This window comes from Symphalangus syndactylus, chromosome X, assembly GCF_028878055.3.
Source record: "Symphalangus syndactylus isolate Jambi chromosome X, NHGRI_mSymSyn1-v2.1_pri, whole genome shotgun sequence".
Taxonomy (NCBI): Eukaryota; Metazoa; Chordata; class Mammalia; order Primates; family Hylobatidae; genus Symphalangus; species Symphalangus syndactylus.
In genome coordinates this window covers 105470367-105497716 of record NC_072447.2, presented here as the reverse complement: position 1 = coordinate 105497716, position 27350 = coordinate 105470367, and the positions used below count along the sequence as shown (strand labels likewise).

Here is a 27350-nt window from a genome sequence, read left to right as displayed (position 1 = left end):
TCAATAAATCCACTTGAAATGCCATCATTTGATATTAGTCACACTGTTTAATATCCATATGCCTTAAACTACAGTTCGTTAGGGCATGCACTTGGCTTTTTTCCCTCCCGTGTGCTGAATTAAATGACTATGTGACGTCAGTATTCTATTATTCAGTAATAGAAAAATAAAACCCATTACATTTTATTTCCCTCTTAAAATCTGAACAGAAAATAGACATTGTCATATAGTGCATTTGTGGCGTGAGAGAAAATATTGAGGAGTAGCTTCATAAATAATTAGCTGCTTAATGGCTAGACCAGGAAATAATTAGGTTTTCTCTGAAAAGTGGCCATGAGACTGTATTTGCTTCTTCATATCTGCATATGCCACTTTGACGATAGAAATTTGAGTTGCCAGGCATTTTCTTTTAAATAATCTTTTAAGAGTAAAACCATGTAAATTATTTTTCTTTCCATAGATGGGAACATTGTCTGCGTGCAGTCTAATCATCTGAAAAACATCCCTGAGAAACACAGTCAAGTGGCGCAGGTAAAATGGAACAAGAGCTGGTTGAGAATGACCTGGGGCATTGTAGTCTACAACAGCAACATCCCTGACATTTTGATAATAGAGCCAATTCTAGTGCTAGAGGGAAGGAGGGGCTCTGTACTGAAAGCATACCTTCTAACTATGGAGAAAACATTGCTAGGTTTTCATTTTAGAGAGAGTGGAGGGGGAAGAGAGAACTGTGTCCATTATTGTAAATGTCAGGCATCTAAGGACTTTTTCATAGTAGGGATGCATTAGGAAGAAGTACTGATGAGGGCACTGTAGCAAGTGTCAGGTGTCTGAAGTATTTGGAAGGCTAGTGTTTTCAGCAGAACAGAATTGAAGAATATGAGGTGAAGTGGTGATAAGATAGTACATCATAAGCTTGGCCTCTGATACACTTTTTTCTTTCTTTCTTTTCTTTCTTTCTTTCTTGGATGAGGTCTTGCCATCTTGTGCAGGCTGGTCTCGAATTCCTGGCCTCAAGCAATTCTGCCACCTTCTGTATCCCAAAGTATGCTGGGATTACAGGCATGAGCTAACGTGCTTGACCTCTGAGACACTTATTTTTTATTTTTTATTTTTTGAGACAGTCTCATTCTGTCACCCAGGCTGGAGTGCAGAGGCATGATCTCGGCTCACTGCAACCTCCGTCTCCTGGGTTTGAGCAATTATCATGCCTCAGCCTCCCAAGTAGCTGGGACTACAGGCCCATGCCACCATACCCAGCTACTTTTTGAAGTTTTAGTAGAGATGGGTTTTCTCCATGTTGGCCAGTCTGGTCTTGAACTCCTGACCTCAAGTGATCCACCCACCTCGGCCTCCCAAAGTGCTGGGATTACAGGTGTGAACCACTGCGCCTGGTCTCTTTCTAGTTCTTTATGTCAAATTACTGTGTCCCTTGAAATAATTCCACTCTTTGTAGTTAAGCCACTAACTGGATACTTGATATACAGGTTCTTTTTTTTCCATTTTACTTTCAAATTTTACAGATTTTTTTAAATTTAAATTTTGTTTTATACTTTTAAAAAATATTTACTAGGTTCCAAAATCAAGTCTACAAAATAAAGGTATATTCAGGGAGGTCTAGCTTTCACCTCTGACCCCTCTACCCAGTTCCCTCCCTGCCATGGGTAAAATTTTTTTTTTTTTATTTTTGCTGATTTCAGAAAATGTAGGCCAGGCATGGTGGCTCATGCCTGTAATCCCAGCACTTTGGGAGGTTAAGGCAGGTGGATCACTTGAGGTCAGGAGTTCGAGACTAGCCTGGTCGACATGGCTAAACCCCATCTCTACTAAAAGTACAAAAATTAGCCGAGCGTAGTGGCGCACGCCTATAGTCCTAGCTACTCAGGAGGCTGAGGTATGAGAATCGCTAGAACCTGGGAGGCAGAGGTTGCAGTGAGCCGAGATCATACTATTGCACTCCGCCTGGGTGACAGAGCGAGACCATGCCTCAAAAAAAAAAAAAAAAATGTAGGCCAGGCACGGTGGCTCACACCTATAATCTCAGCACTTTGGGAGGCCGAGGCGGGCAGATCACCTGAGGTCAGGAGTTCGAGACCAGCCTGACCAACATGGAGAAACCCTGTCTCTACTAAAAATACAAAATTAGCCAGATGTGGTGGTGCATGCCTGTAATCCCAGCTACTTGGGAGGTTGAGGCAGGAGAATCGCTTGAACCCGGGAGGTGGAGGTTGTGGTGAGCCAAGATCATGCCATTGTACTCCAGCCTGGGCAGCAAGAGTGAAACTCTGTCTCAAAAAAAAAAAAAAGAAAATGTTAATAGATATTTGTATCTTCCCCCCTTTCATAGTTAAAAGGCAGCCTACTATAGACATTGTTCTGCATCTTGATTTTTTTTTCACAGAATAATATACTTGACTTTTTTATAGTTGCATAGTCCTACATATTAATAGTATAACGTATTTTGCATCTTTTTGTTTTTATTGGCATGAATAATTACCTCATTTTTCCATTTGCTTTGTTTTCTTTCTTCTCTTTCTTTCTTTATTTTTTTGTATATGGAGTCTCGCTCTGTCGCCCTGGCTGTAGTGCAGTGGCGAGATCTTGGATCACTGCAGCCTCCACCCCCCAGGTTCCAGCGATTCTCCTGCCTCAGCCTCCCGGGTAGCTGGGATTACAGGCACATGCCACCACGCCTGGCCCATTTTTGTATTTTTAGTAGAGACGAGGTTTCACCATGTTAGCCAGGCTGGTCTAGAACTTCTGACCTCAAGTGATCCGCCCGCCTCGCCCTCCCAAAGTGCTAGGATTACAGGTGTGAGCCACTGCACCCAGCCTGCTTCATTTTCTGTAAGCTGATTGCTAATTTCTTTTCTTTTCTTTTTTTTTTTTTTTTTTTTTGACCTGGAGTTTTGCTCTTGTCGCCCAGGCTGGATTACAATGGCGCGGTCTTGGCTCACTGCAATCTCCGCTTCCTGGGTTCAAGCAATTCTCCTGCCTCAGCCTCCCAAGTAGCTGGGATTACAGGGGCCCGCCACCGCTCCCAGCTAATTTTTGTAATTTTAGTAGAGATGAGGTTTCACCATGTTGGCCAGGCTGGTCTTGAACTCCTGACCTCAGGTGATTCATCCACCTTGGCCTCCCAAAGTGTTGGGATTACAGGCATGAGCCACCGTGCCTGGCCGCCAATTTCTTCCCAAATGCTTTATAAGATCTGTCAGATATTCATCAATATTTTCCATATCTCAAAAGCTTCAGCTGAAGTTTTTCTCTGAAGACCTTTTTCCTGGAGTCTGCCATCCTAGGCCCAGCCTGTCTTCTGCATGGCTGTTATCCTGGGCCTTCTTTTGCTGGTCTCTAGTCTTTTTTTTTTTTTTTTTGAGACAGAGTTTCAGTCTTTTTGCCCAGGCTGGAGTGTAATGGTGCGATCTTCGCTCACTGTAACCTCCACTTCCCAGGTTCAAGTGATTCTCCTGCCTCAGCCTCTCGAGTAGCTGGGATTACAGGCACTAGCCACCACGCCCAGCTAATTTTTTTTGTATTTTATTTATTTATTTATTTATTTTTTTTTTTTTTTTTTTTTTTTTTTTGAGGCGGAGTCTCATTCTGTTGCCCAGGCTGGAGTGCAGTGGCGCGAACTTGGCTCACTGCTACCTCCGCCTCCCAGGTTCAAGCAATTCTTCTGCCTCAGCTTCCCGAGTAGCTGGAATTATAGGCGCGTGCCGCCAGGCCTAGCTAATTTTTTGTATTTTTAGTAGAGATGGGGTTTCATCGTGTTAGCCAGGATGGTCTTGATCTCCTGACCTTGTGATCTGCCCATCTCGGCCTTCCAAAGTGCTGGGATTACAGGTGTGAGCCACCATGCCCAGCCCCTCTCCCTGGTTTTTTTTTTTTTTTTGAGAGGGGTCTCACTCTGTTGCCCAGGCTGGAGTGCAGTGGCGTGATCTCAGCTCACTGCAACCTCTGCCTCCTGTGTTCAAGTGATTCTCCTGCCTCAGCCTCCCGAGTAGCTCAGATTACAGGTGCCTGCCACCACACTTGGCTAATTTTTGTATTTTTAGCAGAGATGGGGTTTCACCAGGTTGGCATGAGTGGTCTCGAACTCCTGACCTCAAATGATCTACCCACTTTGGCCTCCCAAAGTGCTGGGATTATAGGCACCCCTGGCCCCCTCTCCCTCATTTTCTGTGTGCTCTCTATTCTTCCTATTAGATTTGGGGACCTTACGGATTGCTTCTGTCATCCTCTGCTCATTTCTCTCTCCTGTTTTTCATCTCTTTGCCTTTTTGTTCTTTTTGTGAAATTTTATTGACCTACATACCAACAGCTTTATTGAATTTGTCTCTATCATTGTGTCTTTAATTTTCAAAAGGTTTTTCTTGTTCCCTAATTGCTCCTTTCGTATAGCATTCTGTTCTTTTTCAGTAATGTGACATTAACTTATCTTTCTATTTGCTTTTTTTTTTTTTGTACAATGGAGTTTTGCTCCTGTTGCCCAGGCTGGAGTGCAATGGTGCAATCTTGGCTCACTGCAACCTCCACCTCCCGAGTTCAAGCAATTCTCCTGCCTCAGCCTTCCGAGTAGCTGAGATTACAGGCACGTGCCATCACGCCCAGCTAATTTTTGTGTTTTTAATAGAGATGGGGTTTTGCCATGTTGGCCAGACTGGTCTCAAACTGCTGACCTCAGGTGATCTGCCCACCTTGGCCTCCCAAAGTGTTAGCATTACAGGCGTGAGCCACCGTGCCCAGCCTCTATTTGCTTTTTTTCCTGTTTGAAGTGTTTGTTTTCTTCTGGATTTTTTTCCTGTGTATTTGTTTTGGGCATTGTCTTTTATAATGGAGGTGTTAACCAAATAGCTGGTAATACTTGGCTGGCTGTTCATATTTAAGAATGAAGCCTTAGGACCGGTGCGGTGGCTCATGCCTGTAATCCTAGCAGTTTGGGAGTGCGAGGTGGGTGCATCACTTGAGTTTAAGAGTTCAAGACCAGCCTGGGCAACATGGCAAAACCCTGTCTTTACTAAAAATACAAAAAAAAATTAGATGGGGGTGGTGGCACTCACCTGTAGTCCCAGCTCCTTGCAGGGCTGAGACAGGGGGATTGCTTGAACCCAGCAGGTCGAGGCTGCAGTGAGCTGAGATGGTGCCACTGCACTCCAAACTGGGCGATAGAGCAAGACCCTGTGTCAAAAAAAAAAATAGTGAGGCTTTGACCAGTTACTAGTTCATCTTGAGTGGGTTTACTGATTCTTGGATTTACTGCTGGTGATTGCGGACAAGTCTTCCATGTCTCTGTCTCTTGAGTTATTTTCTCTGGGGTTATTCAGTTCCTACAAAGAATTATATCCAAATCTCCTGCCTGGCTGCTGGCCTTCTGGAATGAGGTATAGAAAGGGGCCCAGATCTCACACCATTAAGAATGCAGATTTATGCTGGGTGTGGTGGCTCACGCCTGTAATCCCAGCACTTTGGGAGCCCGAGGTGGGCGGATCACAAGGTCAGGAGTTTGAGACTAGCCTGACCAACATGGTGAAACCCCATCTCTACTAAAACTACAAAAATTAGCCAGGCACAGTGGCAGGCACCTATAGTCCCAGATTCTCGGGAGGCTGAGGCAGAATCGCTTGAACCCAGGAGGCAGAGTTTGCAATGAGCCGAGTTCGCGCCACTGCACTCCAGCCTGGGCGACAGAGCGAGACTCCATCTGAAAAAAAAAAAAAGAATGCAGATCTGTATAGGCTTTTCCTGCTTCCGTCTCTCTGCCACCATCGATGTGCCTGGTATCTCCAAGTTCTGAACTTTGATGGGTTCAGTTTCTCCTGAGAAAAACATCTTCAGTCTCCTGGTAGAGGAAGATGGAAGTTTTTGGTAGGATGAAGACATTTGCCAGTTTTTGTTTGTTTGAGACAAAGTCTCACTCTGTCGCCCATGCTGGATGGAGTGTAGTGGTGTGATCTTGGCTCACTGCAAACCCCACGTCCTGGGTTCAAGCGATTCTCGTGCCTCAGCCTCCCAAGTAGCTGGGACTATAGGCACATGCCACTGTGCCTAGCTAACTTTTGTATTTTTAGTAGGGACGGAGTTTCACCATGTTGGCCAGGCTGCTTTCAAACTCCTGACCTCAAGTGATCTACCCGCCTCAGCCTCCCAAAGTGATGGGATTACAGGTGTGAGTCACTGCACCTGGCTGACATTTGCCAGTTTTGCATCTAGACTTTTTAGCCAGACCCTGAGTTTAGTCATGCGTCTCAGCTTCCTGCAGTATTTTGCACCTTTAGGTGTGAGCCTTACCAGGATTGTGTAGAGCAGATAAGCCTTTTGACTTATCAGGTCCCCCTCTGTGGTCACTCCAGATGTGGCTTCCTTCACCTTGCCAAGTCACTTGTCACTTCACTCTGCTGTCCATCTTCTGAGATTTTACTGAGTTTGCTTTTCTGTTGTCTTCTCTCCCATTATCTTTGTTCTTTCATTTATTTATTCAACAAGTACTTTTGCACCCCTGTAAGTTCAAGGCACTATTCTAGATGCTTAGGATACAGTAATGAAGAGAATAAGTTCCCTTCCCTTGTGTAATTTAAACTTTAGTTGTGAGGGAGACAGATTTTTTTAAAAATAAGTAAATCATGTGATATGTTGAAAGGTGATAAGTGCCATGGGAAAAAATAGAGTAAGGAGGATAAGAAGTTTTGGGGGCTGGAGGAAGTATGGGTTGTAATTTAATTTAATTTAATTTTATTTTATTTTATTTTTAATTATTATTTATTTATGAGAAAGAATCTTGCTCTGTTCTTTCTGAGCAGAAATGAATGAAAATGAAATGAAATGAAAGATCCTACAGTGCATGGATCAGCCCCCTACAATAAAGCATTTTCTGCCCCCAAATGTCAGTAGTGCTGATGTTGAGAAACCCTGGAATAAGGACTTAAAGGAAGTGAGGGTGTCAGCCATGCAAAGGTCTGAGGGAAAAACATTTTAGGCAAAAGAAAGAGCTATTGCAAAGACCTCAAGATGAGAGTGTGGCTGGCTTTTTGGAGGAACTGACAGTAGACCCAGGCAAATGAGAGGAAGAATAGTAGGAGATGAGGTGAGAGTTAATGGTAGTGACTTTGGCTTTTATTCTGTGTATTAGGCTGTTCTCACATTGCTATAAAGAACTTCCTGAGACTGGGTAATTTATGAAGAAAAGAGGTTTAATTGACTCACAGTTCCACATGCCCGGGAAGCCTCAGGACACACTATCATGGTGGAGGGGGAAGCAAGCACATTTTACTGTGGTGAAGCAGGAAAGAGAGAGAAGAAGGGGGAAGTGCCACACACTTAACAAAACAACTATATCCTGTGAGAACTCCATCACCAGAACAGCAAGGGGAAGTCCACCGCCATAACTCAATCACCTCCCACCAGGCCACTCCCCCAACATGTGGGGATTACAATTTGAGATAAGATTTGGGTGGGGACATAGAGCCAAACCACATCATTCTGAATGAAATGGGGAACCAGCAGAGGTTTTGATGGGGTGAGGGAGGAATGTCATGATATGATTTAATGATCACTCTGGTTGTTGTGTTGAGAATGGATTATTGGTGGGGGTGTGGTTGGATAGAAGCAGGGAGACCAATTGAGAGAAGCTGTGCAGCAGTAATCCAGGTGAGAGATGATGTAGATCGATCAGTGGTAACAGTGGAGATGGATATACATTGAGGGTAGAACAACAGGATTTCCTGATGGATTGAATGAGAGGTGTAAGAGACAGAGAGAAGTGGCTGGGTGCAGTGGCTCATGCCTGTAATTCCAGCACTTTGGGAGGCTGAGGTGGGCAGATCACCTGAGGTCAGGAGTTTGAGACTAGCCTGGCCAACATAGTGAAACCCCATCGCTACTAAAAATAAAAAAATTAGCCGGATGTGGTGGTGGGCACCTGTAATCCCAGCTACTGGGGAGGCTGAGGCAGGAGAATCGCTTGAATCCAGGAGGCGGAGGTTGCAGTGAGCCTAGACACCATTGCACTCCAGCCTGGGTGACCAGAGCGACACTGTGTCTCAAAAAAAAAAAAAAAAAAAAAAGAGCAAGAAGTAAAAAATGGCTCCAACAAGGACATTTTTTGGAGGTAATGAATGTGTTTAGTACCTTGGCTGGTGGGGGTTGGTATCCCAGGTATATGTATATGTCCAGGCTCATCAAAATTGCACTTGCATAAAAACAAGTGCAAATTTTATATCTCAATTATACCTTAATATAAAAAAAATGGCCCTAGGTGTGTTGTGTAGAGCAAGTGGAAGGATGAAGTTACTGTCAACTGAGACTGGAAAGACTGGTAGAGCAGATTTGGGTTGGAGGAGATGAGTAGTTCAGTTTTGGTCATGTTGTATTTGAGGTGCCTATTAAACATCTGACTGGATATGTTAAGTAGTTGGATATATTAGACTGGGGTTCAAGAGAGAGAAATCCAGGAGTTGTTAGCATGTAGATGTCATTTAAAATTATGAGGCTGGCAAGAGATCACCAAGGGAGTGAGCGTAGATAGAAAAGTGAAGAGGAACAGGGACCAATCCCTGGGGCACTCTCATTTTAAGAGGTTTGGAAGAAGAGGAAGAACCAGTAAAGGAGACTGAAGGAACAGTCAGTGAGGTTGTAAGAAACAGGAGTCCATGGCTCACGCCTGTAATCCCAGCACTTTGGGAGGCCAAGGTGGGCGGATCACAAGGTCAGGAGATCAAGACCAGCCTGACCAATATGGTTAAACCCTGTCTCTACTAAAAAAAAAAAAAAAAAATGCAAAAATTAGCCGGGCTTGTTGGCGTGCGCCTGTAGTCCCAGCTACTCAGAAGGCTGAGGCAGGAGAATCGCTTGAACCTGGGAGGCGGAGGTTGCAGTGAGCCGAGATCGCGCCACTGCACTCCAACCTGGCAACAGAGTGAGACTCCATCTCAGAAAAAAGAAAAAGAGAAAAAAAAAAGAAAGAAACAGGAGTAAGGTTTCCCTGGGAGCCAGAGGAAGAAAGTAAACAGAGAAGGAGTGGCTTATCACCTGTGCCCAATGATTGCCGATAGGTCAAGGAAGTGAGGACTTAGAGTGGACCATTGGACTTCATAACAAGGAGGTCGGGGGTGACCTTAATGTGAACTGTTTTCGTGGAGTAGTGGTGACCTGATTCAGGTGGGTGAGTAGAAGGAGAAGAATGGGAGGCAGTGAACAGGTTCAGTTCTTGTGATTAGTTTTATGACAAAGAGGAGCAGAGTTGGGGAATATAGGGTCAAGAAGATTCTTTTTTTATTCTGCTTAAAATGAGAGAGTAAAAGCAATCTGATAGTATATTGATGGGAATGATCCAGTACTGAGCGAAGGCAATGATGGTGCAGGAGAGAGAAGGGAGAATTGTTGGAAACAATAAACCTAAATAAGCTTATGCCTTTTTAATTCCTTTGTTTCATTTTAGTAGGATTTTCATTTAGTAGGATTTTTAGGTGGAATATTCTGTTATTTTAGGTGGAATATTCTGTTATTTTAACCAGAAGTTCCCTTTAATCTTAATACTTACTTAAGCATTCTTGTATAAGAATAGGAGTTTCAGTTTCTACCTCACAGTGAAGAAACCAAGACCCTAGGTCATACAGTGGAGAAGCTGCATTTCATATTTACCCATTATCTTTTAGGTCAAGCTCAGTTTTTCAATTACCATCCTTCCAGAGCCTATATGGCTTTTTTTTTTTTTTTTTTGAGACGGAGTTTTGCTCTGTCACCCAGGCTGGAGTGCTGTGGTGTGATCTCGGCTCACTGCAACTTCTGCCTCCTGGGTTCCAGCAATTCTCCTGCTCAGCCTCCTAAGTAGCTGAGATTACAGGTGTGTGCCACCACGCCTGGCTAATTTTTGTACTTTTAGTAGAGATGGAGTTTTACCATGTTGCCCGGGCTGGTCTCAAACTCCTGACCTCAAGTGATCCACCCACCTGCCTTGGCCTCCCAGAATGCTGGGATTATAGGCGAGAGACACTGCACCAGGCTTTATATGATATTTGAATCTTGCTTCCAAAAAGCATTTCTTTCTAACCAGCCAGGAAACAACAGTTGAAATAGTCAGAATTTCTTTCTTCCTTCCTCTCTCTTTCTTTCCTTCCTTCCTTCCTTCCTTCCTTCCTCCCTCCTTCCCTTCCTTCCTCCCTCCCTTCCGTCCTTCTCTCTCTCTCTGTCTCTCTTTCTTTCCCTCCCTCCCTTTCTTCCCCTTTCTTTCTTTTTTCTCTTTTGATGGAGTCTCACTCTCGCCTTGGCTGGAGTGCAGTGGCACAATCTCAGCTTACTACAACCTCCAGGTTCAAGCGATTCTTCCACCTCAGCCTCCCAAGTAGCTGGGATTACAGGTGCCCGCCACCATGTCTGGCTAAATTTTGTATTTTTAGTAGAGACAGGGTTTTGCCATGTTGGTCAGGCTGGTCTTGAACCCCTGACCTCAAATGATCTGCCCACCTCGGCCTCTCAAAGTGCTGGAATTACAGGCGGGAGGCATCATGCCCAGTGGAACTAGGCTTTCTTTAAATCACCAACCTTAAAATTTGAAAACTATGTTGAGTAAAAATCAAGGACATCTTATATGAAATTATAGCAAAAGTGATCAAGTACAACCTTAATTGATCTTACCTCTCAGGTAGCACTGTTTTTTTGTATAATTCCCCCCTTTACTACATAATTTGTGGTTTGTTTGAGAACAAACCCAGAACACATGCATTAGGAGAACAAAAGGACCTAGTAAATCAGATGGTGTTTCCTGTTATGGCAGCAATTGGCTTTAAGGATTTTTGAGATCACAACAACTAAATCAGGATTCCATTTGACTTGTATATACCAGGAGGAAATGGAGGATCTGACTAAGCCATAATATAGTTGGTACCAGGTTATATGAAAAAATATAGAAATGATGTGCTTATATCAGGACATTAAAAGTAAGAGTGGAATCATAGCAGCTTAGTAATACATTAGGAATTCACAGAAAGGGAAGATTATTTTCCATAAATAAACCGAAGTTCTAAATAAGAATACCTTTCCTGTTCAGTCATTCATACAATTTTTCAATAATATTTATTGAACACATATGTCAGACTAAGGAAACAACTCTAGCTTCATGGAGCTTACAGTTCAGAATATAATTGATAGCATCCTCTATAAAGTCACAGGGCAGGGATCATGATTCTTTTTTTTTTTTTTTTTTTCTGAGACAGAGGTTGCCCAGGTTGGAGTGCAGTGGTAAGATCTCAGCTCACTGCAGCCTTGACCACCTGGGCTCAGGCGATCCTCCCACCCCAGCTTCCCGAGTAGCTGGGGCTACAGGCATGTGTCACCATGCCTGGCTAATTTTGTTGTTGTTGTTGCTGTTTTTTGAGATGGAGTCTTACTCTGTTGCCCAGGCTGGAGTGCAGTGGTGTGATCTCGGCTCACCACAATCTGCCTCCTGGGTTCAAGCAATTCTCCTGCCTCAGCCTCCCAAGCAGCTGAGATTACAGGCGCCTGCCCTGACGCCTGGCTAAATTTGGTATTTTTAGTAGAGACGGGGTTTTGCCATGTTGGCCCAGCTGGTCTCGAACTCCTGACCTCAAAGTGATCCACCTGCCTTGGCCTCCCAAAGTGCTGGGAATATAGGCTTGAGCCACTGCACCCGGCCTAATTTTTTTATTTTTTGTAGACAGGCCATGTTGCCCAGGTGGTCTTGAACTCCTGGACATAAGCAATCCTCCCACGTTGGCCTCCCAAAGTGCTAGGATTACAGGTTTGAGCCACTGTGCCCAGTCAATCATGTTTCTTATACCACTGTATTTGTCTGCAAGGGCTGCCATTACAAAATAGGGCAGACTGAGTGGCTTAACAGAAGTTTATTTCCTCCTTGTCTGGAAGCTAGAAGTCTTAAGATCAGAGTCTCCACTGATTTGGTTTCTGCTGAGACCTTCCTCCTCCGCTTGCATAGACACCTTCTTGCTGTGTCCACACATGGTCTTTTTCTTTGTGCACCCAACCTTGGTGTCTCTGTGTGTCCACATTTTCTCTTATAAGGACAGCAGGCATGGTGCGGTGGCTCACGGCTGTAATCCCAGCACTTTAGGAGACCGAGGCAGGAGGATCACCTGAAGTCAAGAGTTCGTGACCAGCCTGGCCAACATGGTGAAACCTCATGTCTACTAAAAATACAAAAATTAGCCAGGCTTGGTGGTGGGCGTCTGTGATCCCAGCTACTCAGCAGGCTGAGGCAGGAGAATTGCTTGAACCCAGGTGGCGGAGGTTGCAGTGAGCCGAGACAGTGCCACTGCACTCCAGCCTAGGTGACAGAGTGAGACTCTGGCTCAAAAAAAAAAAAGGACATCGGTGAGATTGGATTAAGGCCTGCCTTCACTACCTCATTTTAACTAAATCACCTCTTTAAAGACCCTGTCTCAAAATATAGACACATTTTGAGTACTGGTGGTTAAGGCTTCAACGTAGGAATTTTTGGGGGACACAATGTAACCACAAACAATCACCTAGCATGAGTAAACAGCTGTGAAACTTGCTAGTTTTGCTTGTGTAATAATTCGGTTCTCTTCCTAGTACTATGAAGTATTCCTTCGACAGTCTCCATTGGAGCCCTGCCTTGTATTTCATGAAGGTGGATACTGGCGTGAGCTCACAGTCCGCACCAATAGCCAAGGGCACACAATGGCTATCATCATTTTCCATCCCCAGAAATTAAGTCAGGTGAGCCTCACAAGATGTTAAGCAACCTTAACTTTTACTACTACTAACTATAACTGTAACTGGTTTTTTGGAAGTTTCAGGGCATATAGCAGAAACAGGACATCCACAGAATATTTGTGTCAATTGGGGAGAGGGGTTAGGGATGAGGAGAAGATGGCAAGGATACTATTTAACCATACTGCTCGCATAATCAAACCACAGAGACTGTGGCTAGGCTGCCAAGTTAATTATCACGTGAGAACTCCCAAGTAATTTCACAAGAACTTTGCCCATGGTAGTAGTTGCTCTTCCAAATCCAAATGCCAATTCAATAGAAACTGCAGTGTCAGAATTTCATAACCCAAATAGTACTTTACATTTGTCATGCACTTGGTGCTTTCAAACATACCTGTGTTAAAACATTCGTATTCTTATGTGATCATCTCAACAAACTTGTAAAGTAGGCAGGAGGAAAGATATTGTCACCCTCATTTTACACCTGAGGAAATGGAGGCATAGAAATACCCAAGGTTAAAGAATCAGTAAATAGCAAAGCTAGGATTTGAACCCAGGTCCTTTGATGCCTGGTGTTTTTAACCCTATTGTTCCTACATGGTTTATTGCAATATATCCTGGTATCAAGCTAATACTTAGGCTCTCTGTAGTTATGTAAGAATTTTATTTTTTATATTTTGAGACAGTGTCTCGCTGTTGCCCAGATTGGAGTGCAATGGTGCAATCAAAGCTCACTGTAGCCTCAAACTGCTGGGCTCAAGCAATCTTCCCACCTCAGCCTCTCAAGTAACTGGGACTACAGGCATACGTCACCGCACCTGGCTAATTTTTTTTTTTTTTTGAGATAGAGTCTCGCTCCTTCACCCAGGCTGGAGTGCAGTGGCATGATCTCAGTTCACTGCAACCTCTGCCTGCTGGGTTCAAGCAATTCTCCTGACTCAGCCTCCCAAGTAGCTGGGATTACAGGCACGCGCCAGCACACCCGGCTAATTTTTTATTTTTAGTAGAGATGACGTTTCACCATGTTGGCCAGGCTGGTCTCGAACTCCTGACCTCAACTGATCTGCCTGCCTTGGCCTCCCAAAATGCTGGGATTACAGGTGTGAACCACCGCTCCCGGCCTTTTTGATTTCTTGTAGAGACAGGATCTTGCTATGTTGCCTAGGCTTGTCTTACACTCCTGGGCTCAAGCAGTCCTCCTACCTCAGCCTCTCAGAGTGCTGGGATTATAGGCATGAACCATCGTGTCTGACCTGCTTTATGTTAAGTGTTATTTATAATAAGATTTGTGAAATGTCTTCGTGTCTGACTACTGCAGGGCTGATTACTATAGAGCTTAGAGAGAAAATTTGTCAGAGATGAGTCTTTGCTTAACTGCTAATTTTGTGGTCTGGGCAGGAGGAGCTCCATGTTCAGAAGGAGATTGTAAAGGAATTTTTCATCAGAGGTCCTGGAGCAGCCTGTGACTTGACCTCACTTTACTTCCAGGAAAGGTAAACCTGGGACAGCCAAATAGGCTGATGGCTTGCCAGACTCTTGGTTTATGGATTGCTGATGCAGGGTTGCTGATTGATGGTGGAGGATATTGGCTAAATGGTTCTGGTCCTTGTACACCAGCTGGGTCTGGGAACACAGGCCGGAATGTAGATGTGAGAGTGTCCACATGGTATTTCATCCCCTGAGGGGGAAACCCTTGCAGAGCTCTCAGGGCCATGGCAAGGACTGTGTCTCCTAGCTGAGATGCTGGGGCCTCCCTGTCTACCCAACCACTAGGGATGTGATGGTATGCCATTTCAAGATGCTTTTTTTTTCTTTTCTTTTTTTTTTTTTTTGAGACCGAGTCTCGCTCTGTTACCCAGGCTGGAGGGCAGTAGCATAATCTTGGCTCACTGCAACCTCTGCCTCCCGAGTTCAAGTGACTCTCCTACCTCAGCCTCCTGAGTAGCTTGGATTACAGGCATGTGCCACCACACCTGGCTAATTTTTGTATTTTCGGTAGAGACAGAGTTTCACCATGTTGGCCAGGCTGGTCTCGAACTCCTGACCTTAGGAGATCCGCCCACCTCAGCCTCCCAAAGTGCTGGGATTACAGGCATGAGCCACCACTCGCAGCTCAAGATGCTTTCTTCTTTTATTCCTTTCCAGTACCATGACACGTTGCAGCCATCAGCAGTCTCCCTATCAGCTTCTGTTTGGGGAACCCTACATCTTTGAAGAACTTCTGAGCTTGAAGATCCGCATCTCTCCAGATGCCTTTTTCCAGATTAACACTGCTGGTGCAGAGATGCTGTATCGGACTGTGGGGGAGCTGACTGGAGTGAACTCTGACACCATCCTTCTTGACATCTGCTGTGGAACTGGCAAGTGGAAGCCCAGGGCAGAATCTGCATGCTGCTCAGCTCCCAAGGCCCTTGTAGCTTGCGGAGGTGGTCGGGGAGAGGTAGTGGTAGTGGTGCAGGCATAACCTTGTTGGTCTAAAACCCTAAAACTGCAGCCAAGTGTGGTTGCTCATGCCTGTTATCCCAACACTTTGTGAGGCAAGACAGGAGGATTGGTTGAGCCCAGGAGTTGGAGACTAGCCTGGGCAACATAGTGAGACCCTGTCTCTACAAAAAATTTAAAAATTAGCTGGGCATAGTGGTGTGAACCTGTAGTCTTAGCTACTCAGGGGGCTGAGACAGGAGGATTGCTTTAGCCCAGGAGGTTGAGGCTGCAGTGAACTGTGATTGTGCCATTGCACTCCAGCCTAGGCTACAGAGTGAGACCCTGTTTAAAACAAACAAACAAACAAAAAACTAAACAAAACAAAAGACAAACAAACTACCACACCCAAACCCTAAAATGCCTTCTTCTTATTCTCTTTTACTTCTTCAGGTGTGATTGGCCTCTCTCTGGCTCAGCATACATCTCGGGTCCTTGGGATTGAATTGGTGGAGCAGGCAGTGGAGGATGCAAGATGGACTGCAGCCTTCAATGGTACACAGCTTACAGTCTGTGTAGAAATTAAGGGATGCAGTTGTTTCTGTGCTATGGAAAGTTGTGTGGGAAAAGGCAACTACTGTATCCCTGACCCACAGGGAGGAAGGGACGGAATTCTGGAGTGGTCAGAATGGTTTTCTGAAATAGATCCTCATGGTTTTCTGGAATAGGTACCAATATCTAACTTTTTTCCTATCCAGAAGAGGAGCCTAAGGGAAGGTATATGTCTAGCCGATAGGAAGAAAAGTTGCAAAACTGGACAGAATAGAAGAAGAATCTCCTTGGCATTAGACTCACAAGGCCTTATAGCATAATACAATAGGTTTCAACCTATATTTTCAGCAACAAAACCTTTTCTTCAAACACAGTCTTCTGTCAAACTGCAATATAGAAAATAGATCATCTTGCCCTCACTACTTCACCTACAGAAAACTCCTGAGGCATTTGGTGAAAATGTCTGATATAGTAGGAAGAGCACTTGAGCAAAAGTCAAGGTTCTCATCTTAGTATGGGTCCTTGCATGCTATGTGAGTTGTAAAGTTGTAAAATAGCCGGGCATGGTGGCTCATGCCTGTAATTCCAGCACTTTGGGAGGCTGAGGCGGGTGGATCACGAGGTCAGGAGTTCAAGATCAGCCTGGCCAAGATGGTAAAACCCCGTCTCTACTAAAAATACAAAATTAGCTGGTCGTGGTGGCAGGCGCCTGTAATCCAAGCTACTCGGGAGGCTGAGGCAGAGAATTGCTTGAACCCGGGAGGTGGAGGTTGCAGTGTGCCGAGATCACGCCACTGCATTCCGGTCTGGGCGACAGAGCGAGACTCCGTGGCAGGAGAAAAAAAAAAAAAAGTGTAAACACTAGTTGCTCAAGCTGAAAGGCTTACTGAGATATTCCAAGGGAAAGTACTTTGGAAAAAATGAAGAGGGTCTGTCCAAAAGCACTTCTTTCCTTTTTACTTGGAGTGATGCTAGATCCAAAGGGAAGATGGCAGAGCCCTTGGCTCCCGTGCATTTCTGTGAAGCTGAAGCTTTCCCCTACTGCTGGGCTTGAGTTATGTCCTGTGGGCCTGTTTTCCATAGGCATCACCAACTCTGAATTTCACACTGGTCAAGCAGAGAAGATTTTGCCAGGGCTGCTAAAGTCAAAGGAAGATGGACAGTCAATTGTTGCTGTGGTGAACCCAGCCCGTGCCGGACTGCGTAAGAATGAACAGCTATTTTGATGTTCCCAGTATTGTCCACCAACTTTGGTTCTTCTTTTCCACACCATGCTATGGGTGCTCCCAGTGGGCCGGCTCTGAACCTGTTTCCCCTCTATTTCTAATCAATCCTGAGTTCTGGTCAGTTGGAAGTTTGTGATAACAGAGACCATGGTAGTTAATTATACTAATAGCAAGGTGTTTCCTCCTTCAGATTACAAGGTGATTCAAGCCATTCGAAACTTCAGGGCCATCCGCACGCTAGTTTTTGTTTCCTGCAAGCTCCATGGTGAATCCACTAGGAATGTCATTGAGTAAGTCTTGACTTCTGTTTAAAATTTTTTATTCTGATTATCAAAGTCATTCATGCTTATTGTACACACAATTGGAAAGTGATTTGAGCTTTCAAGTCATGAGAAGTGTAAAGAAACTGAAACAAAAAAATTACCACCTTTAAGACTCAATTACAGGGCTGGGTCAGGGATGAGGCAAGTCAGGTACTTAGTTTGGGTGCAAAATTTAAGAACGTGTCAGCCGGGTGCGGTGGCTGACGCCAGTAATCCTAGCACTTTGGGAGGCCGAGGTGGGTGGATTGCCTGAGCTCAGGAGTTCAAGACCACCCTGGGGAACACAGTGAAACCCCATGTCTACTAAAAAAATACAGAAAATTAGCTGGGCATGGTGGTGTGTGCCTGTAATCCCAGCTACTCGGGAGGTTGAGACAGGAGAATCGCTTGAACCCAGGAGGCAGAGGTTGCAGTGAGCCAAGATCACGCCATTGTACTCCAGCCTGGGCGACAGAGACTCTGTCTCAAAAAAAAAAAAAAACGTGTTAAAAATCTCAGCAATCAAGATATTTTTTGTTTGTTTGTTTCTATTCCACTATGGCTTTTTTTAATGGCTAAATTTTTAATGCAATATTTTCTTTTCTTTTGAGACAGAGTCTCACTCTGTCACCCAGGTTGAGCACAGTGGCACAATCACGGCTCACTGAAGTCTTGACCTCCTGGGGCTCGTGAGATCTTCCTGCCTCAGCCTCCCAAGTAGCTGAGACTACAGGTGCACACTACCACACCTGGCTAATTTTTAATTTTTTTTGTAGAGACAAGGTCTCACTATGTTGCCTAGGCTTGTCTCAAACTCCTGGGTGCAGGTGATCCTCCTGCGTCGGCCTACCAAAGTGCCTGGCTAAATTTTTTGATTTTTTTATAGAGACGAAGTCTCACTATGTTGCCCAGGCTGGTCTTGAGCTCCTGTGCTCAAGTGATCCTCCTGCCTTGGCCTCCCAAAGTGCTGAGATTACAGGCGTGAGCCACCATGTCTGGCCCAATATTTTCAAATATCAAAATTAATCCAAAATAATTCATGATGAACAAAATATTACATTTATTTAAAAAGGTGGGAAAGGTGGGATCTGCCCTTGTACTTGTTGAACCCCGCCTCACTGCCTTATCTGAATTCTGGCTTTGGTTCCAGTAAAACCTTATAAAAGCAAGTGGCTAGCCTGTAGGCTGCAGTTTTCCAATTTGATATTCTAAAATATTGCATCAAAACATTCAATTACTGAGTTTTTTGGCACCCTATTAAATTTTGCACCCAATGCAAGTGCCTTTCACTTCACTCTAGTTCTGACCCTGGTCAGCTATTTTGATTTTTGAAATCTTTATATTTTGTAATCTTTTTTTCTCTCACTTTTTACTATAAATAATATCATTTATTTGTAGCATTGAAACAACATAGACAGGTATAAAGTACAGATTATATATTTGAATGAAACAAATGAGAATTAAAAATTATGTAGTCATTATATGTCAATGTATAAAAAACTAAGATTTGAGCTTTCAAGTCATGAACTAGAAAAAGAACAATAAACCCAAAGGAAACTGAAGGAAGAACTCAATAATATTTTAAAAATCCATAAATTAACAACTTACAAAACAAAAAAAACCTGTAGATTTGATGAGAAAGCAAGAAGGTGTTATTGGAAGAAAAAAAATTAAATAAATAAGCCTAATCAACAATATTAAGGGGCAAAACACAAAAATATAGTCTTAAATGAGAAAGAGAGCATAACTACAGATAGGAAGAAATTTTTTTTTTTCCTGAGATGGAGTCTTGCTCTGTTGCCCAAGCTGGAGTGCAGTGGTGTGATCATGGCTCACTGCAACCTCCGCCTCCCGAGTTCAAGCAATTCTCCTACCTCAGCCTCCCGAGTAGCTGGAATTACAGGCACGTGCCACATGCCTGGCTAATTTTTGTATTCTTAGTAGAGACAGGGTTTCAGCATGTTGGCCAGGCTGGTCTTGAACTTTTGACCTCATGACCCGCCCACCTCGGCCTCCCAAAGTGCTGGGATTATAGGCGTGAGCCACCGTGCCCAGCCTGATAGGAAGAAATTTTTTAAAATTAAAAGAAAATATTTCTGGGCACAGTGGCTCAGGCCTGTAATCCCAGCACTTTGGGAGGAGGTAGTGGGCGGATCACCTGAGTAATCCCAGCTGCTCGGGAGGCTGAGGCAGGAGAACTGCTTGAACCTGGGAGGTGGAGGTTGCAGTGAGCTGAGACTGCGCCATTGCACTCCAGCCTGGGCAACAAGAGTGAAACTCCATCTCAAAAAAAAAAAAAAAAAACCACGAAAATTAGCTGGTCATAGTAGAGCATGCCTGTAATCCCAGCTACTTGGCATGAGAATCGCTTGAATCCAGGAGGTCAAGGCTACAGTAAACTGAAATCACGCCACTGTACTCCAGCCTGGGTGACAGAGTGAGACCCTGTCTAAAAAAAAAAAAAATCAAAATTTAAAAAGATGTTTTGTGCTACAAATACCATTGAGAAAGATGAAAGACAAGCCACAGAATAGGAGAAACTATTTGCAAATCATTCATAAGGGACTGGTATTCAGAAGCCAGACACAAAAGGCCACATATTGTATCATTCCATTTATAGGAACTATCTAGAATAGGCAAATCTGTAGACACAGAAAGTAGGTAGTTGCCTTGGTCTGGGGGTGGGGCTTTGGAGATTAAATGGGGCGTGATTGCTAACGGGTGTTTGAATCTTCTTCAGCTAATGAAATGTTCTGAAATTGATTGTAGTGATAGATGCATAACTCTGTGAATATACTAAAAACCAGTGAACTGTATAAATGGGTGAGCTGTATGGCGTGTGAATTGTTTTTTTGTTTTTTGTTTTTTTGAGACTGAATCTCACTCCGTCACCCAGGTTGGAGTGCAGTGGCATGATGTTGGCTCACTGCAACCTCCACCTCCCTGGTTCAAGCAATTCTCCTGCCTCAGCCTCCCATGTAGCTGGGATTACAGGCACCTGCCACCACGCCTGGCTAATTTTTGTGTTTTTAGTAGAGACAGGGTTTCACCATGTTGGCCAGGCTGGTCTCAAACTCCTGACCTCAGATGATCTGCCTGCCTTGGCCTCCCAAAGTGTTGGGATTACAGGCGTGAGCCACTGTGCCCGGCATGGTATGCAAATTATCTCAATAAGACTATTGAAAAAAAATCATTAATTTATGCATGATGAAAAGCACTGTAAGCAAAGACAGGAGACAGCATACAAACTGGAAAATAATTTGCAGTTGACGTCACAAAGACTTTTTTCCTTAATCTAAGAAACTCCTGGAAATTGGTAAGCCGAGACTGCACCACTGTACTCTAGCAGCCAATAGAAAAATGAACCGAGGATATGAAAAGGCAATATTATAAAGGTATTTACAAAATATGAGAGGATGCTGTCTCTCTTATAATGATAGAAATGCAAATTAAAAGTACCCTGAGGTACTTCTTTTTATACCTCAGATTGGCAAAAGTACAAAAGCTTGATAATGCACTATTGGCAATAATATGGGAAAATAATTCTAAAAAAATGAGTTGTGTAAATTGAGTACTAACCCTATGTAAATTGGTACTATCCCTATGGAGGGAAATTTAGTGATACAGATTAAAATTACAAATGTATATATACCCTTTCACATGGTAATTCCATTCCTGAGGTTTTATCCTGTAGATACTCTCACACACATAAAATGACATATCTACAAAGTTACTCATTGCAATATTTAACAGGAAAAGTTGAAATACTCCCAAAGTCCATTAGTGGGGAACTGGTTAAATCAACTGTGCCACATCCATTCAATGAAACACTACACCGCTATAAAAAATGCAGATGTTCTCTATGTTCTGATAATAAGAGATCTCTAAGGTATTTTTTTTAAAATAATAGCTTTATTGAGATACAACTCATATATCATACAATTCAACTTTTTTTTTCTGAAGAGATGAGGTTTTGCTGTGTTGCTCAGGCTGGTCTTGAACCCTTAGGATCAAGCAGTCCTCCCGTGTCAACCTCCTAGTAGCTGGGACTATAGGCATGTATCACTGCCCCTGCGTACTTCACCCACTTAAAGTGTACAATTTGGCTGGGCGCAGTGGCTCACACCTGTAATCCCAGCACTTTAGGAGGCTGAGGCGGGCAGATTTCTTGAGCCCAGTTTGAGAACAGCCTGGGCAACATGGTGAAACCCTGTCTCTAGTAAAAATACAAAAATTAGCTGGGCGTGGTAACGTGCCTATAGTCCCAGCTACTTGGGAGGCTGAGATGGGTGGATCGCTTGAGCCTGGGGGGGCGTCAAGGCTGCATGCAGTGAGCTGTGATCACTCAACTTCACTCCAGCCTGGGCAATAGAGGGAAATCCTGTTTCAATTAAAAAAAAAAAGTCAGTATGTGCATATGGTAGAAAAAATTCAAATAAACCAGACACAGTGGCTCATGCTTGTAATCCCAGCTACTCAGGAAGGTGAGTTGGGAAGATCACTTGAGTCTAGTAGTTCAAGGCTGCAGTGAGCTATGATTGTGCCACTGCACTCCAGCCTTGGTAATAGAGTGAGACTCCATCTCTAAAACAGTAAAAAAAAAAAAAAAAAGAGAGAGAGAGAGAAAATTCAAATAATACAAAGAATATAGGGTAAAAATGAGTTTCTTACTCCTGACCCCTAGTCTTTCAGATGTTACCACTCTGAGCAGTTTCTTGTGTGGACTACCAGAGATATTCTGTGACACTACAAGCATGAGTGCATGTGTGTGCACACATACGTGTGTACATAGTAGCTCTCCTTTCTTATCAAACAAGTAGAAGTATACTATAAGCACTATTCTACATGATGCTTTTTTTGGGGGGGGATGGAGTCTTGCTCTGTTGCCCAGGCTGGAGTACAGTGGTGCAATCACAGTTCCCTGCAGCCTCGACCTCCTGGGCTCAAGCAATCCTTCCACCTCAGCCTCCTAAGTAGCTGGGACTATAGGCGTGAGTCACCACACCAGGCTAATTTTTACAATTTTGTGGAGTCAGGGTCTTACTATGTTATTCCAACTGGTCTTAAACTCTGGGGCTCAAGCTATCCTCCCACCTCAGCCTCCCAAAGTGTTGGGCTTATAGGCGTGAGCCATTGTGCCTGGCCAGCTTTTTATTATGAATGGGATCTTTTCATGACATTTTCTTTTTTTTCTTTTCTTTTTTTTTTTTTGAGACGGAGTCTCATCTTGCTGGAGACCATGCAGTGGCATGGTCTCGGCTTACTACAGCCTCCACTTCCCAGGTTCAAGCGATTCTCCTGCCTCAGTCTCCTGGGTAGCTGGTATTACAGGTATGCACCACCATGCCCAGCCAATTTTTGTATTTTTAGTACAGACAGGGGTTCACCATGTTGGCCAGGCTGGTCTTGAACTCCTGACCTCAGGTGATCCACCCGCCTTGGCCTCCCAAAGTATTAGGATTACAGGTGTGAGCCACTGCACCCAGCCTTCATGACATTTTCTAATTAGTTATTGCCAATCTGGTATACAGCTACCTTACTCTATTATTAGATTTATTCATTTTTTAGTTGATTCTCACATTGTTGTGGTAGCTGACCGTATGATCACCATGTAAAAATAATTCTGTCCCTCTCCTTCTAATACTCATTTTTTCCTTTTGCTTATTATATTGGATAAGAAAATGTTCCATTGTAGATGTGATAGTGAATATTTTTGTCATGTATTTGATTATAATGGGATAATGCTATTTAAACTACAGTCTTGTGTCGCATAATAACATTTCAGTCAACAATGGACTGAATATATGATGTTGGTGCCATAAGGTTATAATGGAGCTGACCGGGCGTGGTGGCTCACGCCTGTAATCCCAGCACTTCGGGAGGCTGAGGCGGGTGGATCACTTGAGGTCAGGAGTCTGAGACCAGCCTGACCAACGTGGTGAAACCCCGTCTCTACTAAAATAGAAAAATTAGCCGGGTGTGGTGGTGGCATGTGCCTGTAATCCCAGCTATTTGGGAGACTGAGGCAGGAAAGTCGCTTGAATCCGGGAGGCGGAGGTTGCAGTGAGACAAGACTGTGCCACTACACTCCAGCCTGGGTGATAGAGCGAGACTCCGTCTCAAAAAAAAAAAAAAATTATAATGGAGCTGAAAAATTCCTATGGCCTAGTGACATCATAGCTGTTGTAACATTTCAGCACATGGGTTACTTACATGTTTGTGGTCATGCTGGTGTAAACAAACTTACTGTGCTGTCAGTAGGTTTGTTTACACCAGCATCACCACTTATAAAATTAAGTACATATAGTTATCTATAGTACATAATAGTGGATAATAAAATGACTGTGTTACTGGTTTATATACTTTCTATACTATACTTTTATTATTTTAGCAGATACTCCTTCTACTTATGTTTTAAAAGTTAACTGTAAAACAGCCTCAGGCAGATCCTTCAGGAGGTATTCCAGAAGAAGGCATTGTTCTCATAGGAGATGACAGCTCCATGTATGTTATTGCCCCTGAAGACCTTCTAGTGGGACAAGATTTGGAGGTGCAAAACAGTGATATTGATGATCCTGTCCCAGGCTAGAGTACAGTGGTGTGATCTCAGCTCACTACAACCTCTATCTCCTAGGCTCAAGACATCCTCCTGCCTCAGCCTCCTGAGTAGCTGGCACTACAGGTGCGAGCCATCATGCCCGGCTAGTTTTTGTGTTTTTTGTAGAGACAGGGTTTTGTCATGTGGCCCCGTCTGGTCTCGAACTCCTGATCTCAAGCAATCCTCTCACCTCAGCCTCCCAAAGTGCTGGGATTTCAGGCATGAGCCACCATGCCCGGACCTTATTTTATTTATTTTTTATTTTTTGGTAACAACAGAGTCTCGCTATGCTGCCCAGGCTGGTATTGAACTCCTGGTTTCAAGTGATCCTCTGGCCTCAGCCCCCAGAGTAGCTGGAAGTACAGGCATGTACTACCACACCCAACTAATTTTAAAATCAGTTAAAAATTAAAATTAGAATTTTGTAGAGATGGGGTCTCACTATGCTGTCCAGGTTGACCAGTTTTTCTACTATATTTTCACAGTACTTTTTAATGTTTAGATATATAAATACTTACCACTGTGTTACAGTTGTCTATAGTATTCAGTACAGTAACATGCTGTACAGATTTGTAGCTGAGAAATAGGCTATAGCATATAGCCTAGATGTGTAGTAGGCTCTGTCATCTAGGTATTTGTAAGTATGCTCTATTATGTTCACACAATGGAGAAATTGCCTAACAATGCAATTTTCAGAATGTACCCCCATCGTTAAGTGATCCATGACTGTATTGAATATTACCCAGGCAAACAAATACTCTTCTACTTTGCTGGTTGGGATGTAAATTGGTACAACCCTTTTTAGAACAGTTTGGTGGTTATGTATCTTAAGGCCTTATAAACATACAGGCCCTTCAGCTCCATTTACCAAATATGTATTGAACCCTTATTCCGTGCCACATACTGGGAACCCAGAGATGAATATTAAGCAGTGCTTACTTCATTTCTACACTTAAAAAGATTATAATTCAGTAAGGAAGATGGTGAAGAAAAACAGTTATATTAAATAAGATAAATGCTGTATAAGAGAAACACAGGGGGCCTGTAGGAACACAGTGGAAGGGCCTCTATTTTAGGCAATTGTATTCCTGTGGGTTCTTCCTTTTATTCCTGGGAACTGATGCTATGTTCTGTTTCTACAGGCTGTGCTGTCCTCCAGACCCTGCTAAGAAGCTCTTAGGCGAGCCCTTTGTCCTGCAGCAAGCTGTACCTGTGGATTTGTTCCCCCACACCCCACATTGTGAGCTGGTGCTCCTCTTTACTCGATAAGCAGCCTCCTAGAAGACTGCAGGCTATTTGTTAAGGCTGAAGTTTCAGAAACTTTCAGGTTTGGCATATTGCTACATTGCAGACCCTGGGAGCATTACAGTGGAAACCAACCTTTGGTTTGTGAATAGGAAGAATGTATTAGGCCTCTGGTCTGAGGCAGATTTTTTTTTGAGATAGAGTCTCACTCTTGCCCAGGCTGGAGTGTCGTGGCATGATCTCGGTTCACTGCAACCTCCGCCTCCCGGGTTCAAGTGATTCTCGTGCCTCAGCTTCCCCAATAGCTGGGATTACAGGTGTGTGCCACCATGCCCGGCTAATTTTTGTATTTTTAGTAGAGACAGGGTTTCACCATGTTGGCCAGGCTGGTCTCAAGCTCCTGACATCAAGTGATCCACCCGCCTCGACCTCCCAAAGTGCTGGGATTATAGGCGTGAGCCACCGCACCCCACCGAGGCCGACTTAACCTTAGTTTTCAGATTCCCTTTCAATCATGCCCGTTTGCTTGGGTTTGACCACTCCCCACTCCTGGATCTGGACTGTTTCTTCCTATTGCTGTCAGCCTTGGTTCTAGTTTATAGTCTTGTCTCCTCCATCTGTTTCTGCTTATGGTGTGGACAAATGACCTTTTTTAAGCAGCTGGTAATAATTTTACATTGACTGGAGCCTGTGCATTTGCTCAGAGATGCTACAATTTTTAGATATTTCTAAGACTTCTGGATTCATGAGGTAGTTAAGGATTAAAACCAGAAAAGTCGAGGTTTTTTAAAAGCAGAGTAAGCCATGAAGTGAATACAGGGTGACTGAGTAATCATCAGATGAGATTAATTCTTTTGGATTTTCTTGGTTTTAAGGCATCTCGAATGCCCCTTGAAAATGTAGTTTTCCCTGGTGGTGGGCACCTGTAATCCCAGCTACTCGGGAGGCTGAGGCAGGATAATTGCTTGAACCTGGGAGGTGGAGGTTGCAGTGAGCTGAAATTGTGCCACTGCACTCCAGCCTGGGTGACAGAGCGAGACACCATCTCAAAAAAAAAAAAAAGAAAAGAAAAGAAAATGTAGTTATCCCTAGGAGCAATAGCACCAATTAACTCTCACCTGTGGAGGAAGAATTGGTTATTGGAGAGACCCTAAGGGAAAGGAGATTTTCAGAGAGACTGAATACCTACAATTGTGCTGTGTAGTGTGGAGGCAAAAAGCTCCAAAATCTAATATAACATGATAAACTGGATATTGAAAACTGACTATATTTAACATTCTCTAGTCCATGATTTCATCAACTCTGGAGTTGTTCTTGGGTACTTGCCCAACAATTTAGATTATGTTTTGATAATCTAAAGGCCTAAGGATGTGTAACTTAGTAAGCGTTGTCTGATTCACAAAGTAATATCAGGTTAACTGGTATTTTTAATTCTTCTCAATCAAACATTCTAGAGAAGCCTCCTTCTTAGAAAAATATGGCTGTTAAAGCTACTATATAATGTTTTCTATTCTTTTTTTAGATGGTGGGTCAGGTATAGCCACAAGAGGAGACACAGGAGAGGCTCAGGAAAACAAAGTCTATTAAATAGCTCACAGGTCCTAGAGAAAGGAGACATATTATGCCACATAGGGCTACATGGGAAAGACACCAGGGTGGGCAGGAGGCAGAAGACAGAAGAGGGGAAGGTTTAGGCCACTGCTGTTACTTGAGTTTCCTTGGGAAAGGCAATGCAGGGCAGAGTGAACAGTTTAGGATTGGCTACTTTGAATAAGGTATGGGGTGCTCCCTAGTTGTCTGGTACCTGGCCATGGGGTGATTAGGACACTGGAATGTTGTCTATTGGGGTGTCCATGCCAGATAGAGGGAATATAGCTCTGAATTGGTTAGTTTATTTATCAAAGAAATCTTCCAGCTGAACCCTTGCTATCTATAAGAATTATCTAGCCCAAGGAGGAGCAGCCAGAAAGATTTATTTTATTTTAATTTTTTGAGATGGAGCCTCACTGTCATGCAGGATGGAGTACAGTGGCATGATCTCAGCTCACTGCAACCTCCGCCTCCCGGTTCAAGCGATTCCCCTGCCTCAGCCTCCTGAGTAGCTGGGATTACAGGCGCCCGCCACCATGCCCAGCTAATTTTTGTATTTTTAGTAGAGACGGGGTTTCACCACGTTGGCCAGACTGGTTTCGAACTCTTGACCTCAGGTGATCCACCTGCCTCGGCCTCCGAAAGTGTTGGTTTATGGTAGTTGCATAAATCTTTTCATTTCCTTATTTTTAAATTTTATGTGATGGG

The 27350-nt window shown here is 43.8% G+C and overlaps 1 protein-coding gene across 8 annotated transcripts in view; it reads left to right on the top strand.

Annotated features, from left to right (window-relative positions):
• TRMT2B (tRNA methyltransferase 2 homolog B) overlaps window positions 1–27350 on the top strand; it is an 87887-nt gene that overhangs the window by 16272 nt on the left and 44265 nt on the right. For 3 of the 8 annotated variants that reach the window (XM_055269409.2, XM_055269411.2, XM_063635089.1), the window contains 8 exons: window positions 461–531; window positions 12568–12714; window positions 14107–14201; window positions 14854–15068; window positions 15583–15684; window positions 16765–16884; window positions 17098–17197; window positions 24950–26317. In XM_055269409.2, coding sequence (XP_055125384.1) covers window positions 461–531; window positions 12568–12714; window positions 14107–14201; window positions 14854–15068; window positions 15583–15684; window positions 16765–16884; window positions 17098–17197; window positions 24950–25076 — 977 coding nt within the window. In that variant the 3' untranslated portion in view covers window positions 25077–26317. Of the gene's footprint in view, window positions 1–460; window positions 532–12567; window positions 12715–14106; window positions 14202–14853; window positions 15069–15582; window positions 15685–16764; window positions 16885–17097; window positions 17198–23843; window positions 23892–24949; window positions 26318–27350 lie in introns of those variants that run through there. The other 5 variants (XR_010119712.1, XR_010119714.1, XR_010119713.1 and 2 more) reach the window with 4 other exon arrangements.